The sequence below is a fragment of the Hippoglossus hippoglossus genome, chromosome 17 (assembly GCF_009819705.1).
Source record: "Hippoglossus hippoglossus isolate fHipHip1 chromosome 17, fHipHip1.pri, whole genome shotgun sequence".
Lineage (NCBI taxonomy): Eukaryota > Metazoa > Chordata > Actinopteri > Pleuronectiformes > Pleuronectidae > Hippoglossus > Hippoglossus hippoglossus.
Window position 1 is genome coordinate 16,167,235 of NC_047167.1, and position 17,700 is coordinate 16,184,934.

Consider the following 17,700-nt stretch of genomic DNA (forward strand, 5'->3'; position numbering starts at 1 on the left):
TATTCATTCTGTCTGTGCAATACAATGGTTCATCTGCAATCCATTCACTGAACATATTCTCACACTCTACTTATGTTTCTTGTCTTTACGCTGGATATATATATATATATATATATATATACTAGATTTTATTCCAGCCATATTTTTCTATATTTTTTATATTTCCTTACACTCAAGTACACTTTTTTGCATGTTACTTATTATTACTTACTGATTGCAAGTTTCCCCATTGTGGCACTAATAAAGGATTATCTTATCCTATCTCATCTTATCCTATCTCATCATATCTTATCTTATCTTATCTTATCTTATCTTATCTTATCTGACAAGTTACTGCACGTCCACGTACGCGTGCACAGATGGCTGTGAATGTGTGGGCCTGCGTGGGAAACAATCACTTGTGTTTGTTTGCTTCAAAGCCAAATAACAACAACCACAAATGTCTGCAATGTGGCTGCAGCATCTTCTCGAGCATTTTGCAGCGGCCAGTTGTTGTTTTGTTTTAACAGTTGCATAACTGTCAGGTAGGTTATTATAATGATGTGCACGTTGCCATCCCCCCCACCACCACCACTCTCTCTCCCTCCACCAGATCTCCAATCACACCCTCCCCCATCTCAAGTACAATTACGTGATGGGTGACGTTGCAGCATGCGGAGGAGGAGGAGGGCGCTGGGCAGGGACCACTTGGACCAGAGAGGACTGAACGCGATTTCATTTCAGCGCAGAGACAACGCGTTCGAGGCTGCGGACCAGGAGCCCATTGTCTCCTTCAGACAGAGGAAGACCGGGTTCAGACCACAACACGGCGGTGCAGCCCGTGAAGGAGTGTCCCAGACAAGTGGTGAGGCACCGCGGGTTCGGCCACAGACAGAAAGGGCCCTGGACAGATCTGGCCAATAACGAAAAATGAATCACAGTCAAGTTTTGATGATATGAACACGAGCCGCGTTTCGTTGCAATCGGAGACCAACTATTGATGCTCGCGCGCAGATCGTGTCCCAGCCCATCAGTTCGCGCGGACTTCTTTTGTTCCTGATTTCCACTCTCGCACATTCGCGTTGAGAAAGAGTTGCAGTCGCTCCGAGACAAACCCCGAGATGAATTTCCAGTCGAGCGTCCCAGTGTCCGGTATCTCGCAGCAGTCCCAGCCGGCCATGCCCACTCCAGGCACGGTCCCGGCGCCCGTCCCCGTCCCGGTGCCCCAGTCCATCCCGTCCCAGTTCGGATCCGGATCGTCCGCGAGCTCGGGGGCCGGCCAGTTCGGTTCGGGGACAGTTTCGGGCCAGGCTGCCCAGCCCAGCTCGCAGTTTGTTTTGTCCAACTCAGCGGCCATCAGGGCAGAGATCCATCGGTTCGAGTCCGTCCACCCGAACATTTACGCCATCTACGACCTGATCGAGCGCATCGACGACCTGGCCCTGCAGAACCAGATCCGGGAGCATGTAATCTCCATTGAAGGTGAGTGGAGGGAACCATACTGGCTTTTCACTGTCGAGTGCTACCTTTCATTCATTAAGGGCTGGGGGGGGGTAGTGGGGTGGTTGTGTGAGGGAGAAAGAAAGGGAGAGAAAGGGGGGGGGGGGGTCTCCTTTTCCTTCTTTTCCTTTTACGCACACTTGGAAACATTGTCACGGGCTCATTGCACAGTGTCAACAATCACACTTTGAGGTTGGGGGGGCGTAGCAGATCTCATTGTCCTGTCTATGGGCTGAATTGCCCCCGTGCACTGCAGTGGTAACAAGGAAATGCTCAGCTGCAGCCAGGAGAGGCAGCCTGTGCCTGCTGCTGCTTCAAGAAGAGGACGCTGAAGTCTGACCTCCAGTGAGGGTCCCTTATTTTATTTTGAACCCACGCCAGAGAAAGAGGAGCTGCCAAATGTTACACCAAAGTATCCTGATGATTGAACAATGCAGGGGCACACACTCTCTAAGACTGGGAGCAGCGTTGAGGAAATAATGATCCCTATAGGGATGGCATTGCAGTCATCACCGGGCACATTCTCTGTCACCCTGGAAGTCAAGTCCAAATGTCATGACCTGTCCGAGGGATGACGACAGTGGCTGCACCACACATGTACGTGGAAACTAACCACAGCAGCCCGTCAAATCCCAGAGGGAAGGAGCATCACGCACTGACATGTGAGTGTCTTAAATCATGGCAGCGGTTTCTTCAAGTCACCCACACTGACACAGCAGTCAGGGTCCACCGCTGCCGATCAAAATCAGCTGTCATGGTCTGGAGGAGTGTCATAGCAGCTGTGCACCATAGGTTCCAATGTTATCCAGTGATAGCACATGAAAATCAGACACGTTTGATTTATTATGTTTCTAGAATTTAAGGAAAATGATGGAGATTGGCTCGACTGATTTGTTGTTGCTGTAAATTATGAGTTGACAGTGAAATAGCAGGGGTATTGTTTAGTATTCAGCTGTAATGGAAAGTACAATTTGAGTCATTTTTAATACATAGCAATGGGTAGTTTGGTCAGCATTCAACAACTACAGCTCCCATGAAGCACGTCCAGCAAACCAGTGGCAAAGACTCATGGGAAATGTTGTTGAATTTTAACAAGATAATGCAACTTAAAAGGAAAAAGGCAACACTTATCAGTAAATGTAGATTTGTAATATATAATTGTTATCAGCGGACCATAAGACTGTCAGAGAGGATCTAGACAATATTTCCTCTATATAGAAAAATGTATACACAAGCAGCTTTAGACACGTTTACATGGACAAGAATATTCCAATATTAACCTGATTAAGACAGAAGTCTGAATAAGAAGCTGCCATGTAAACAGCATGATTACCATAACCCTAATAAGGTCATACATGGACATGTAAACTATTGTGTGGCTACACCATTGCACATTGTATTATGTATATATTATTTGATTAGTTTTTACTTATTCATATCTTTAGATTGTTTTTTAGTTTGTATGGTATGTTTATTCTTTCAATCTATTCTAATGAGCAGCTACAGGACGGCTTCAAACTGAATTTCCTTGTATTGTACTGGTAAATAAAATTCGTATTCCGATCTTAGTGGAATTTTGTCGACGTGTATACGTTTAGTTGCAATATAACGTCCCCTTGAAGTCTTAGCAGCGTTTTGTGACATGGACATATGTCAGTTACCAGCTGCTTGACGACTCGGGCCCTGAGCTCAAGTGTAAACAAGATGGAGGAATAAGGAGGAGTTGACGCTTTCGCAAAGTTCGAAAGAAAACACTCAAAAGGGAACATGGAAGCATCGTGCATTAAACTATTTCAGGTTTGGCTTTTGACATTCTGGAGGGAACAACAGAACTATGACACAGTGGATGTAATGTTGACATAATTAGACTATGCTCTGTAACATGTAGATGGGAGTATGAATGGAATATCCTGTAAGCAACTCATGTAAATATCATCATCGCAGTAATGTCTTATTCGGAATATAGTCAATAGTTGGAATATTGCTGTCCATGTGAACATAGTCACTGGTTATTCTTTAGGATTTATTGGGGAAACTGTCACTTTAAACTAACACTAAACACATATTTAGTGTTGTAGAGGGATGGAATAAGACCAATCACAATGGAAATGAATGTCATCCTCGTGATGATATATGATCAGCTCATTTCCTTTAGGGTAGACGGTGAATTTCAGTTTTCTTATTTATCTGATGTCTTGGGTTGGTTGCATAATTGAGTTAGTGAAGGCCTGTCTTTATTCTGCGTCTTGATGGGGTAACAGTGGAGCCTTTTATGAGTTATCTCTTGGATGTTCCTTTCTTAGAAACAGACGAGTGCTGCACACTTCATTCACAAAACAGTTTTCATCCAAACATTTTGTTTGTTCCTCTTAAACGATTAGCAAACATTTGACCCAAAGGAAATGAGCGCTCTTTCACTGTCAGGTCTCATACACTCGGAAAGTAAGAGAGTCATTTTGTGGCATTGAAATATAGTGTGATAATGGGTGAGTATTGTTTTTAGTTAGAGGATTAACGTCTGAATATATACAGCCAACTAGCCAACACCACTGTTGTACTGGAGCTTCTCTTGGTGAAGAAGCTCATCCCTCTTGTTGCCTTCAGACATGCACTGAATTCCGGACATTCTCCTGAAAGGGGCTGTGTGAGACAGCAAATGTCCAAGTCAATCTCTCTGGACATTCTCAAGAGTCTTTCCTGCCAGCCCTCCAGTAAGCACATTACAGCATACAGCAGAATATTGTCCAGCGAATTCGCAAATGAGTGAGTGGCAGGCACTACATTTGAAAAAAAAGATTACAAATATCTCGGGTGCCTTACACGTAGAAGATGCTGATGTAGATGTCAATTTGGAAAGTCAGTTAGATCCAAGAGCTTTTGGTGATAAGAACCACGTGATGTGCTGTAAACAAAAACGTGTGATTCCCGCACATATACGTCATGTCCTACCTCCTGCATTCTCTGCTCAGGTGCCACACCTCACCTGAACGACCTGGGACATTTTCCTGTTGTTGTGAACGCGTCTGTCTCAAACAATCTCCCCAAGTCTTCTCTTTTTCCGAAAACGGCTTCAGTGACATCACAATTTTCTCGCTCGATGTGATGATTGGAAATGTGCAAAGGATCAGAAAAATGCTCTGACTCTCTGATTCCAAAACACTTAAGCTGATGCTTACCGTTGATGTCTGAGGATATAGCATTCCCCCAGTAGGTTGTCAAATTGTCCATGCTCTGCAATAAAAACAAAATGATGCTGTCGGCTTATACCAAACGTTGAACTGACAAATATTTAACCTTGATGCCAAAAAAATCCACTGGCAAACAACAAAATAGGCCCAGAAAAGCAAAAGTAAACTGATATTTATTTATGAATCAATTTATCACATTGTGACATGGTTAGGGTGAAATATGGAGAATGGTTTTGAATTGATATTCCTGAGCATGCAGTGTGTCTAAAGGCTCAGAACATCTTGATTTCCCTCTCACATAAACATTGTAAATGCTCTCAGATCTAATGTAATAACTGTAACTCGGACTGCGACAGGAGACGTTGGCCAACTTCTCCTCACCTGCGCCGTGGATCTGCAGAATCTGTTCCTCCTCAAACTTGCATTATTGCAGACTCTGTTGCTAAGGAACCAGCAGCTCATGCATTTAGCTGAAAATGCTGAAGAGAGTGAATACAAATTACAGCCCTTACAAAATGAATTCCCATCGTTATTTAGGCCTGGCTGTTGCTTTGTTGAGTAATAAGAGCTTCATATGATGATGGCACACCATGCTGGTTGTTGTTAGGTTTTGTTGTTGTTGTCTGCCTCACATTGTTCCCTTCACAGTGATTGATATGCAGGTTGCTGCTGTGTGGTTTCTGTGAACCAGCCCCTGTTACAATTACAAATAACGTGCAAGAACAAGCGATGGCTTGTTTTTCTCTTTTGTCTTTTCTTGTGGATACAAGGCAACTGACGCCTATTTTTTGGGATTGAATAAGCTGTGATGATAATGACCAGGCAAAAAAATGTGTGAGCTTAATGGCAGTGCCAACTAGAGATAAGTTTATGGTAAGTGGATTGACTGTTAAAGTCTTAAGCTACGTATTTCACTACTAATCTAAGAAGCTTGAACATACATCGTTTGGTTCGATGTGAGGGGGCCTAATATTTACTGCTGGGCCCCTGCTGCCTTCCATTTCCAACAGTACACAGAGCAAGCTAAAGATGGCCGCCTCGTAGACACGCACCAGTCCTCCAATACTGGAAAACCTGACCTTAGATTTTCTGTTAGTTTGTGGTAATTTGATGGTGCACAGCTTAAACCGGGAAAACACACGACATGAGCAAATAGCAAACTGTGTGAATAGTAAATAGAGGTGCTTGAACCAGATTCTGGGTCATGAGATAACGTAACAAGCCAGGAGGCGGGTGTATTCAAGTGGTGCCAATTCTCTGACGTTTTTCAAGTAATGACATAAGCAAAAAAGCAACTGACACGTAGGGAAGTTGGGACTTAAATTGCCCTCTTTACCTGGTTGGTAAAACAGACGTGTGGTTCCAAACGTCTGTGACCTCTGACCCTAAATGACTTATGAATAAATCTTGGGAATGGCTTCATCTGTATATGAGAAACCAGCTCATACATACATTTTACCAAGATGGAAAACCATCAGCATTTTTAAATACATCGTCAAACACATTAACAAACAGATTTGCAAACAGCTTGATCCCGCCAAATAATTATAAATATATTCACAGTTTCTACGATGCAATTCAGGGCAGAACTGATCACAATTCGGAACATTGATTTTTTTGGAAATGAGTAATAATAGAAAGTGATATAAAGATTGAATTAGAAAATAAATCTGAATTCTTGCAATTACATGCAGTTTAAGAGGATAAAAACTAAATTTAGTTGTCTGCTTTGAAATGTGTAGAATAAGCATCCTCTTCAATGACAGACGAATCTCTCTTGATATCCCAGTGTTCAGACATTACAGGGTCCGGCCCTAACCCCTCCCCATCTCAAAGCCTCACTGTAACGTGGCATGGATGATGCAGGGGGAACGTGAGGTTTGCCGCAGATGAATTTTCAGCTGTCTGTCAAGAAATGCAAGTGCATCTGAGGATTGCTCCCCGGCAGTGATCAGCTGATGGCAAGTTAAACTCCTTCCAATGACTCACACATTGTCATGGGGAGAAACGGGACGTAAATAGCAATGGAAGTGTGAGGTAAACATTTCCACCAAATGTTCTGCGCATGGCTGTATAAATAGTGCCTGGCCTTTCATGTTGAGGCATAATTATAGTCTGCAAAGTTCAATTATGCTCATTTTCTGTGTAAAGCTAAGGAAAGAGTTCTCATAATGCACCAGTGTAATGTTTGAAATTGCAGGTACATTTTCTACAGAAGAATGAATGAATATTATGTGTAAATATGTTTCTCAGAGGCTCAAAACTGAATCGGTGTCTTCTGCTGTTTAAACCTTGAACTCGAGTTGTGGACCAGGTTTGCTCTGGGAATTGATTGGAGGGTCACTTCATATGAGGAGTAAAAATCCACATCACTCGGAGGCAGCTGCAGAGATGGCATCTATACTCTGATTCCAGTTATATTTTTAGCCATTCATTTCAAAGTGGAGGAGCGTTCCATTAACAAGACTATGTCCTGGGAATAGTTTCCTTTGGTTCTATTTGCAATTGGAGCTCTGATTCTTCTACCCTAATTTATATTCCTGCCCAACCTGTATAGAATGAGTTTGATTTTTTTTTTTTGGACATTTGGAAGCATACGAAGTACAAAAGCACTGTAGTGTATGTTGCTGTATTGCAAAGGGCAATAACTGCACAGGTCAGTGATGGACAGGGACATTTTTACACTTTTAGCCTCGAGTTTGCTTTGCTCTCTGTTCACAGCGCGGGATGATTTCAGGACACTGACTTGTGTGTATTGTGAGGGGACTTCTCTTACCCCTAGTGTTGTGGGTTTACTTTGTTGTAATGTTTTCTTGTGTCTTGAGGAGCTGCTGTTTTTCATAAAGCTGCAACAAAAGCCCCAACTGACTTTCATGTGTCCAACTGACTGTCCAATGTCGCCTAAATCCACTGCTACTCAAGAGGGGTTCTTGGGATTTCAAGAAAGGACTAATAAGCTTACACAATGGGACATTGTGCGCTCAAATAGCAGCAGGGACGACGCGGGGAGATACAAAAAGCACACAGACTGAAGCCTCGCAGCCCTCTGTTGGCATTGTGTGGCACGCAAGCAGCTCCCTGTTACACACTTCTTCTCTCTTGCTAATCACAAGCAGACAATTATGATAATGCATCTTTCCGTTGCCGCAGAAAGTACGATTCATTTCCTCATGACCACCGAGATCTGAAACAGAAACATCTTAATTAGCACTGTTTTCATTGACCACATGCTGTCAGGCTGCAGCTTTTAATTCAAGATTCATGATGGTGAGTGTAGTACCAGATAAATGCAGGCCGGGTTTCTGGAGGTTTTCCATTGATGTGTGCGTAGTTGCGGGGTTTGAATTGGCTCTCATGCACGGGACCTTGTCAGTGCGGGGCCATCTGTGTCAGGAGAAATCTGCACAATGAGCTCATTATATTTCAAAACTGTATCTGTGAATATGGACTAGAAACTGTTGTAGAGTTAGAAATGTCTCGTCAATACCACCAGCTGCGTCTCCTACACGGTGTGTCAATGTAAATTGCTGTTAATGTGGAACGCTGGTGTTTATAGAGCAGAGTGGAGCAGCTCAGTAAGTATTTACTAGTTGTAGATCTTGTGCCCAAATAAAGCCTCACACAAATACATCTGTGAAGCATGGAGGAGGTCCAACCATGGCCTGTTGGCTCCCTCTCTCATTTTCTGTGTGTGCTGAGCCACATACACAGCACAGAAACTAGATACTAATTATTTTCCCATTCTACTGAGACACTGTACATTGCATAAAGACTAGAAGCAGGTGTAAACAGCTACCTTTGCAATCTCTAAAGCTGTTTTTCAAGAGGGGCTGTATTTGAGGATGCAAATATCCGAGTCAGATGCTCTCTGGACATTTTCTGGAACCGTTCCTGCCAGGCCCCTAGTAAAATATCTGGAAACTGTCCCAGTGAGCCCTTGTGAAAACACAGCAGGACAATTACCAGCGACAGAGTGGGTGTGTTTATGATGATGCTGCAACACTAGTGAAACTGGAAGAATACAGATACCTCGGGATGAAAAAGAGTTGCCATGCACGTAGAAGACAGTGACAAAGATGTCAGCTTGGAAAGACGAGATTCGAAAGCTATTCGTGATAAGGATCAACGCCAGTGTCAGTGTTTTTTAAACAGTGTTACACATCCTGTCCTGCCCCCTGCATGTTCGACTCAGGCACCACCCCTCGCCTGAATGTTCCTGTTGCTGTGAACGCGTCGGACCCGGTCAATCTCCTGCCGAAAATGTCCAGGCCCCCAAAAAAATGGAAAGCGAATGGAGAGAATTCATTTTGACAAAACTCCACAACTTGTTTTGGGTAGTAGTTCACCAGGAAATTCATGCAATTCCGTGTAAAACTGCAAACTGAGAATTATACGTGATCTGAGTTGCGTGTGAGATTTAGAGGTGTTGATCTGAATGTTTTTCAGACAAAGCCAGGCTATAGCTGTTTATACCTGCTTCCAGTCTTTATATCAAGGTAAGCTATATGGAAAAAATACTCTTTAGCTCCATAATTGATGCACAGACATGAGAGGGGTATTTAGCTTCTCATATTACTCATGGAGAGAAAATAAATAAATGCACGCCACTCAACTAAATATTCAACTGTTGAGGTAGATGCTGAGCTATATGGATGTTAGGGAGTGGCACATGTCTGAGACTGATGGGCCTCGAGGACGTAATTATTTTGCTGCTGGTGAATATTTCTGAAAAGTAGAAAGTACACATTTAATTTCAGTTGCATGCGTGTTGTAATAAAAGATTGATCCAGTTGCTGAGGTGGGTGAAAAGCTGCTGAGCTGTATCTCACATCTCAGAGGTCTGGGGCACCACTGTAGATCCCTGAGTCGAGTCTGATGATGGGACGTAACACGGATCAATCTGAACACCACAAACGTGCATGAAGGTCAAATCTTCCTTTGCTTAGCCGCTGGCTTGAAGAAATTGTCAGATCCTCGGTAGCTATACTGTAGCAGCCGAACCACTGCAGCGTTGTGCACGACCAGTATCATGTTTCAGCCATGTTTTAATCCTTGTGTCCAGCGTTGGAGGGAAAAAAAGAAAAACACTCCACATGTGCACGTCACAGGTTTATTCTGGGGAGAGTAGTTGTAACAGACGCCCCCCCCCCCACCCCCGACAGATGCACACCAGATAACAGGGTTTGCACATGCCTCTCTTTCAAAAGACTCCCTGTGTTGTGATTGGCCCGGACAGTTTCTCTCCCCTCGTGCAGCTCATTACATCCCCATTGAAACGACTCTTGACCGCGGGTCGTCAGAGGTGATCCGGGCTGGTGAGCTGTAAACAGAGCCTCGGTGTGAGGGTCTGGGAGGTCTGCGGGGGTCAGAGTGCCATTTCTGCATCAGCCCTGCTGTCCTCGCCCCGCTGCAGCGCCACAGCACTGGCTTATTGAATGTGACACTATCCTCCACAGCAGAATGTCCTCCATTGTGCCAGTGAACAAAGGCGCTCCCTCTCTTTCCCATTGATGGACAGCTAATTTTTTTCTTGTGTTCTGAATGAGGGGATGGCGGCCGAGCGAGCAGGTCAGCCTTTTTTTTTTTTTTTTCAAAGAGAAATTTAGAGTACGCTCGTCCTAATCTCTCATGAGCAGAAAGTAGAGGGTTTTCTCTCCATCATTGTTAATGGCTCATGTGGAGTAGTTAGGATCTAATGTTTCATTGAGGGGAAGAGCCATTGGATTTTTGTGCTGAGTTCAATTTGAGTGACTGGGTTTTCAATACAGAATAAGAGACGTGTTTTTGTGAAATTGTAACGATGGGACTTTAACAATTGAAATGGCAGTGTGCTATAATATAGTACATGCAATACTGTGTGGTAATGAGTCAGTATTACTCCTCTATTGTATAGTATTCACCATCAAACAGTCTTTTTACTCCAAGTACAGTGGAATCAATTTAATTTGCAGAAAAAATATTATTTTTGTTTGTGTGTCTTTTTTTTTTTAATGATGACAATAACTCTTTGTAAGACAAAACAAGCAATTACAAGACCTCACCTAAGACTGCAGATGTCATTTTAGCCCAATTTAGCAATTAGCCTGTAACTATTTCTCATTTTCAGTATTAATTATTTTGCCAAATATTTTCCAGGTTAATTGTTTTGTTTTAAAACATCTGCAAACAGTGAAATAATCATGTTTTTATTTCCCATGGTTCTTCAACAGTTCAAAATACAAAAAAACAATCAGTTGTATGACAACGTAAAACGTAAAAGAAAAAGACAATTGTCAAAATAGCTGCACATTAATACTCTGTCAAGTGATTGTCTTGTGATATTCATAACATCCGCTTTTTACAGTATTTGTTTTTAAGGCAGAGACGGTTGTTAAAATAAATGTTGCCATAGGCTATTCCTCTCTCTTTTTTATTTTTTTAATTTGTGCATCATCCGTATCCTACGGTGGAAGTGCTCATGTTTCCTGCCAGTGGGGTAGGGCTGGAAACAGATGGCTGCTGACAGAGGAAGGGGTTTGGAAAGCAGTGAGTGAGCAACAGATGGAAATGCGCATATGCCTCCAAGTCCCCTCAGCCTGCCAGCAGTCCCGTGACTAACTGTGGGAAGATTCAGGCCTCATCCAGGTTGGGGACTGTTAGAGGATCATGGTGAAGAATGAAGTGTCCTCATGATAGAAAACGTAACTTTGGGTGGATTCAGACCTCATTTGATTGGGGGATGAATGTTGAATCGTGGCAAAGAGCTGGGAAAGCAGGAGCATTTTCAGAAAACGCTCTTCAGAAAAGCAAGCAGGGATTTTGTTTTAGTTACCTTCTTCTTTAGGAAAAAAATAAGCTGCAGTGGTCTTTTCTCTTTGAAGGGAATAATCAAACAAGGACTTCTCTGGCCCTCGGGGAGCACATTTTCTCCTCTGAATAGGAAAAGGCCAGATAGAGGAAGTGTGGCCTGCAGTGTGAGAGGCCGTAGTTCTGCAGACTACAGTATGCAAGCTATAGCTTTGGTGTCAGAAGGCTTTTTTACTCTTGCTCTTGAAGTGCCATGTAATTGAGAACACGCAGACTATTTAAAGGTTGCAGGGCCTTGGAAAATTCAATGTAATTCCCTCAAGAGCTCAGGGACATGTCGCCGTTTTTTCTCTCCCTCTCTCTCCTGCATCAGTCAATCTTCAAGGACGTGCCCCCAGTTTGTTTGTTTCCACATGAGGCTGGTGGAGTTTTTCATGAAAGTCTCACTGTTCTGAAGAGCTGTAGTGTTCATTATCTGGCAGAACTACCTCCGTAAACATGGAGGTTCTAAAATCAAAGACATCAAAGCAAGTTCAAATCGGCCACTATGGTTTATTTATAGTAGTCGAGGCTTAATGTGTATTTAGCAGTTTGACATTTGCTCCTACACTTGGCTGTGAATAGAAAACCCTCTCTGTTTATATTATGTTACATCTCCTTAGTTTATCCTAATTGAAGTGAGAATAGTTGAAGTGTTGGCAGCACTACGTTCCTGAGGTGAGGCCTGTTGTCAGTGTGGTGTGTTTAACATGTGCCAGCTGACTGTTATCAAACAGGTCCTACATTCCTTTAGTACATGTCATTGTTTTGATGGTGTTTCGACATGTCCTCCGGCCTTGTGCTCGCTGTCTTTAAACAGCTCACTATAAAGCAACATGTTTGTGTTTTCTAGTTTATTTTAGCTGATTGTGGGGAAAGAACACATCATGTGGGGGGGGGGAGTGCTGCGGACAGTTGGTTTTAATAAATATTAAAGTTTGAGTCTGTGCTGGAGCATCTGTTATTCAGCTTACGTCTGGATTAGCTGTGATATTTTAGTCACTTGTTTTGTGAATCATAACCAAACTCTGGTGGAGGGTTTGTTGTGAGGAGATGTTTTATTCTGTGGGAATCATTAGAGCGGAAGTGTAATGTGACCCCCCCCCCCCCCCCCCATTTAGTGTTTATACCCCTGTTTCCTGCTTTCTCTGAATGGAATAAGCTGAAGTTGTTCCACTGCTGAATCCCCCTGGCCGTGACCCAGGACTGGTGGGGTATGTGAACTGCGTGTACAGCCCCCCTCTTGGAACACAGCGGTTCCCATTTTGGAGCCGACATCTGAGGGGTTTTCAGAATGGCCTCTTAAAAAAATCACAGGACCTCGCCTCCGAGCTGTAAAGATGTTCTTCCTGCAGCGGCTATGTGGCTTAATGTTCTTCACTCTTTGCATGTCTGGATTGGTGTTTGTTTCCTTTATGTAATTTATCAATAAGACCTTGAAGATTGAGCTTTGAATAGACTCTAACATCAGTGGTGCACAAACCAGATGCTGCGCTTGACTGATAAACACATTAATAATAAGATCATACTTAAAACCTTGGAATATTGTTATTGTCCAAAAACATTTTTTGTTTTGAGCAAAAGGTTGAATCAGGGGTGGATTTTACGGGGGGTCAGGGGGGTCCCAGAGAACGACAAAATGTCCTCACAATGATGGAATTGGCCCTCTTTTATCATAAATAAAGGACTACCTCAAGTCCCTACTTTGCAATGGTAAACATAAAAACATTTCTATTGGACCAGACTGCATTTTGTTTTTCTTTACGACCTCGCACTTGAAGCCTGTGTGAATCGAACTGTGGCCATGAGCCGCTGGAGCTGCGTCTTCCTACAGCCAGGAGATCTATACACAATTAAAATGTTCATGACTCTCTTCATTTTCAATGGATTTTTCACATTTTGTATATTACATTGGCATATTATATACTCATCTGGTTTTAGGGTCTAAGTTCATCATTGTGTGCAAAAACCTCATTATCTAACTTTTCCAGAGGCATAATGGTTAATATCTCTTTGTTTGTTGGAGTGTTACAAAAGTGGAGCCCCTGGCAAAAAGACGCCACATTTATCTCAGGGTTCAGCCAAAATTACTGTGAGCCACAAAATGCCAGGACACAAGAGACCGACGGCAAACATCAGAAGACAGAAGTGAATAAAGTCTGAAGAAGTTGTTTATAAGAGTCATATTCTCGACAGCCTGCCAGTTAAGTTACTTTGGAGGTTTGGAAGAAAAAGGTTAGTGTTCATCGTGAACCATTTATTTTTTCCTAACTCAGAGTTTCTGATATGAGGTGGTGCTGCAAACTGAGTAACTGTATGGTCCTCTGTGTGAATGGACTATCTGCTGAGCCCATTCGATATGAGCTGTTCAGAGTCTTGCTCAGGGCTGTGACAGTGCGGCTTCTCCACAGCCCCGGTTTTGGATGACGACATTTTATTTTCCTCGCTGAGGCGCCTGGCGCGAAAAGTGCACTGTTCAGCAGCCCGACGCTGTTCTCGGAAGATGAGCTCTCCACTCGATCTTGTGTTCGTGCACTGGAACAAACTGCTGCCCTCGAATAAAATACCGCACAATTAAAACAGAGGAATTATGGCGCTCCGTGATGCCACACCGTACATCTCAGGACCCACTGTGCTCCTGGGCCCATTCTGTTGTGAAATTGGACCAACTGTTGTCTAGAGATGCCCCCCCATCCTCGCTGCTGAATTAAAGCACAGAGCTCCATTTGTATCCATTTTGCAAGACGTTTACAGCACATTTATTTCTTCCGAAAATTGGTTTCTTAGCAGCGCTGTGCTGTCGACTTGCAGAGCTCTGCTAATGCAAGTCCTTGCACCAAAGAAGAGATGGTTTGAAGCGAGCGATAACTCACATTACTGCTGTTTTTCTAGGGCCTCTCTGAAGGTTTTCTCACTACTAAATTGTGGCTTTTCACATATTTGGCTTCGAGAGACCTCGGCTCAAAAAAGGGTAGCGTTTGTTTTGTCAGAATCTGGCATGAAATCTGGCTTTGGCCTAAGAAATTGGCGGATAATCTGGGCCCAAGATAATTCAAAGCCACATTTTGTCTGTTTAAACAATAAAAAAAAAAATCTTCCTGTGGTCTCTTCATGCCAATGGGGCTTTTAGTAAATAGGACCCTACCTTTAGTGGGCTGGCGAGGGAGAGTTTGGGCACGATTTGTGGTCCACACAGAAAACAAATCCCTTGGCCACACTCACGCTATCACATTTTCAGATGTCACATTTGGGAAAGATCCATCCGAGTGAAATCTTGGTTTACGTTGTCAGGACAGACATGGGTCATTTAGCATCAGCAGCCCCGAGGACCTGTCCACGTGTCTTTCTACGCAGAGAAACCGTGAGGTGAATACTTGTGCAGTGTAGGTGCTGTGGTGATGCAGATCTCTGTCTGAGTGTAGTGCAGATCTGCTGGCGGACGAGTAGGCAGTGGCATGTGTTATGTAACACTAGTAGGTGGCTGGAGTAGCTCTGCGTGAGTGTGTTCGTGGTGTTGTCTGGATGTGTGAATTTCCCCACACACACAGGCCTTTGCCCCTGGATGGCCCGAGGAGATGGATGCGGTGGGGGGTTGTGGTTTGATTCTTAGGGGGGGTGGTAGGGACGCAGAAGGTGACGGAGCAGTGTCATGTTGTGACGGAGGATCATGAATTGGGGTCGTAGAGGGGGTGGGTGGCTTTGCCGTCTACGATGCCTTCTAACACTACATGTCAGGCACAATCAATCTACACCATTTTGTAGGATTATAGCCACCCCTCTTTCTCTTCTTCTTCCTCTCGGTATCTCTGTAGCCTCTGTGCAGATAATTGACCTCCCATCACACTGACTGCCGCCTCAGACCCTTTTGTTTGCAGCTGGTCCAGGACTAGACATCCTTATTTCTGACAAAGGAAGGATCAGATCTCTTCAGATAGAGTACCCAGAGGGCGAGTCGACCTGAGGCTGAGTGAGCCACAGCTACTGCTCCGATTTGTTTGGATAGACAGGACAATTCAACACGGTATTTGTTCCCTAGAACATCGGCACAGGACTGTTTGCAGCAGGGAAATTACAAGTGAGAGACATTTCAGCCTTTCAATCGACTGTGAACGTCCAATCATTCCCCTTCCATATTCTTTTATTTCAGTGTGAGTTCACAGGGAGATGGAGGTTGAACTGTGTGAGAGGCAGCAAGACACACACACAATAACTACAGGCGTTAGTTAAACTATGAGTTGATAAATTAACATGTCGATCATTGGAAAACTAATCTACAGCCATTTTTATTGATTGTTAATCAATGGAATTGAAGGGGTGGGGCAAAATATCAATACGGCATTATATCATTGTCCTGACTCATGAGATACGATTATCGATACGGCACCAAATGTCGATATTGACTTACAGTTTGGACTTTTGCCAGTTAATGGTTGTTTTACATTGAAATGATGGCACATGTGGACATTGACAAGTTACAGTGTGTGTTGCGTATCCTAGTTACCTAGCGATTCCAACCCCTATTGAATACCATCAGGTTTTGGAGTGAAAACAGGGAATCTGAAGATGACCCCTTGGTGCGTCCTGGGTCATATATGGTGGGCCGACCGCCTACTCAGCTGACGTCTCAGTTTCACCAGGAATCAAATGTATTTTTACGATTATCAGTGTCCATATGATTTGATTTGCTTGTGGCCACAATATCAGCACTGACCAACACATAACGATCATGTAAAAGCAACATAGTTTGGTCTTGGCAAACAAAAATGATTGTTGAAAAATGAATGTGATTATTTGCATACACAGCTGGAAAGTGAGATAAGATCCCAATTGGTCACAGGAGACACATTCAGGACACATTTTAATGTCAGGTGATCAGATCTCTCAGGACTTTTGTTAATATCAGGTCTGAACAGGGGCCTCATTTTCAGTGAGGTCAGTGAGTCAGTGACTAGGACTAACACCATCCACCACCCTGTGTATCAGCTGTAGTTTTAGTCCACAGTTGTTATTTTTATGGTCTGTGGGTTCTGTTGGTCACAGTCACATCTTCTTTGCTGCCGTCACAACTAGTCAGGCTCATTATATGATGCGGCATGTGAATTAACTGGTATCTCAGTGACTCATTGAAAACTGCCCTGGTTGCATATGACCCGTGCTGAGCAATGCAACACCTCAGCCTGCACTGACTCAAGGACGGGGATAGCTACTGCACGGCCAAACATGGAGCGGTTTTGGATGACTGTGAGTTATTGGACGTACGGTGGAAAGGAGAGGAGGCACCGCACACATTAATTTTTCCTCAACATGGAAGCAGTTTAGTTTGTTTGGTTGTTTCTGCAGAGCCTAACTTGGAACATCCTGGATAACTTGTCCTTCTTCTTGTGTCCATCTGGAGAAAATAACACCCACTCCAAGCAGCATTTTTTCGGTTCCCTTGTTTAAAAAGACCTTTACGGAGCCCATTGAATGTTAAAAATGTTACATAATGTTAAAAAACCTTTTATGAGCAGATTATTATCGATCATTTTCTGTAAAGTCCTGCAGTAGAGAAGCATGGTTTCCTTTCCGCACTCCTCCTAGTGTGATTGTTTGGATAAAGGTGGCTTGTAATATCAAGTCAGCCTGACCTGAGGTGGACAGAAAATAGCTATAAATGCAGGGCAGTAACAAAGAAAGTGGTTTGACATGACGCATTTTCTTCTCCATGTCTGGCCTTTTTCTATCAGGTTAGATAGAAACACAGGGGAGAGGGCACAGACAGATACAGACAGATACAGATGGATACTCAACTGCCTCAGTTAAGAGTTTGTGGACTGGAGCTGAAACAGCACACGGAAAGATAGTTTAAACTCTATAAAAACATCTCTGATGACCGATGTGAAAATATCAAACGTATGGGGATAAATCATATCCTGACACCTCGTGTTTCTTTGTGATGATTTGATGAATTATTCATGTGGTATTTAAGATACATTATTCAACTGCTTTATTGAGTTATGGCAGACTGATTGCAGTGTCATGAACAAGTATCAACAAACTGAACTGTCAACTGAACTCACTGGTTATTGCATCAATGGAAAATAAAACTTATCGGGTGGCTGATTGAGAATTGATTCTAAAGAGAACAAACCTGGGATCATATTGACAAGAAAAACAAGAACGACAGAGAATAGAAGATTGACATGTGTTGACAGCAGACCTGGAATAT

The 17,700-nt window shown here is 43.3% G+C and overlaps 1 protein-coding gene and 1 long non-coding RNA gene across 2 annotated transcripts in view; one reads left to right on the forward strand and one right to left on the reverse strand.

Moving 5' to 3' along the window:
- The window catches only part of LOC117778033, a 303,640-nt gene that overhangs the window by 267,382 nt on the left and 18,558 nt on the right, over nt 1-17,700 (reverse strand). The window lies entirely within an intron of this gene.
- The window catches only part of agap3 (ArfGAP with GTPase domain, ankyrin repeat and PH domain 3), a 117,629-nt gene continuing 100,567 nt past the window's right edge, over nt 639-17,700 (forward strand). The window contains exon 1 of the mRNA XM_034613195.1: nt 639-1,461. Within this exon, the coding sequence (XP_034469086.1) occupies nt 1,101-1,461 (361 nt within the window). The 5' untranslated portion in view covers nt 639-1,100. The remainder of the gene's footprint in view (nt 1,462-17,700) is intronic.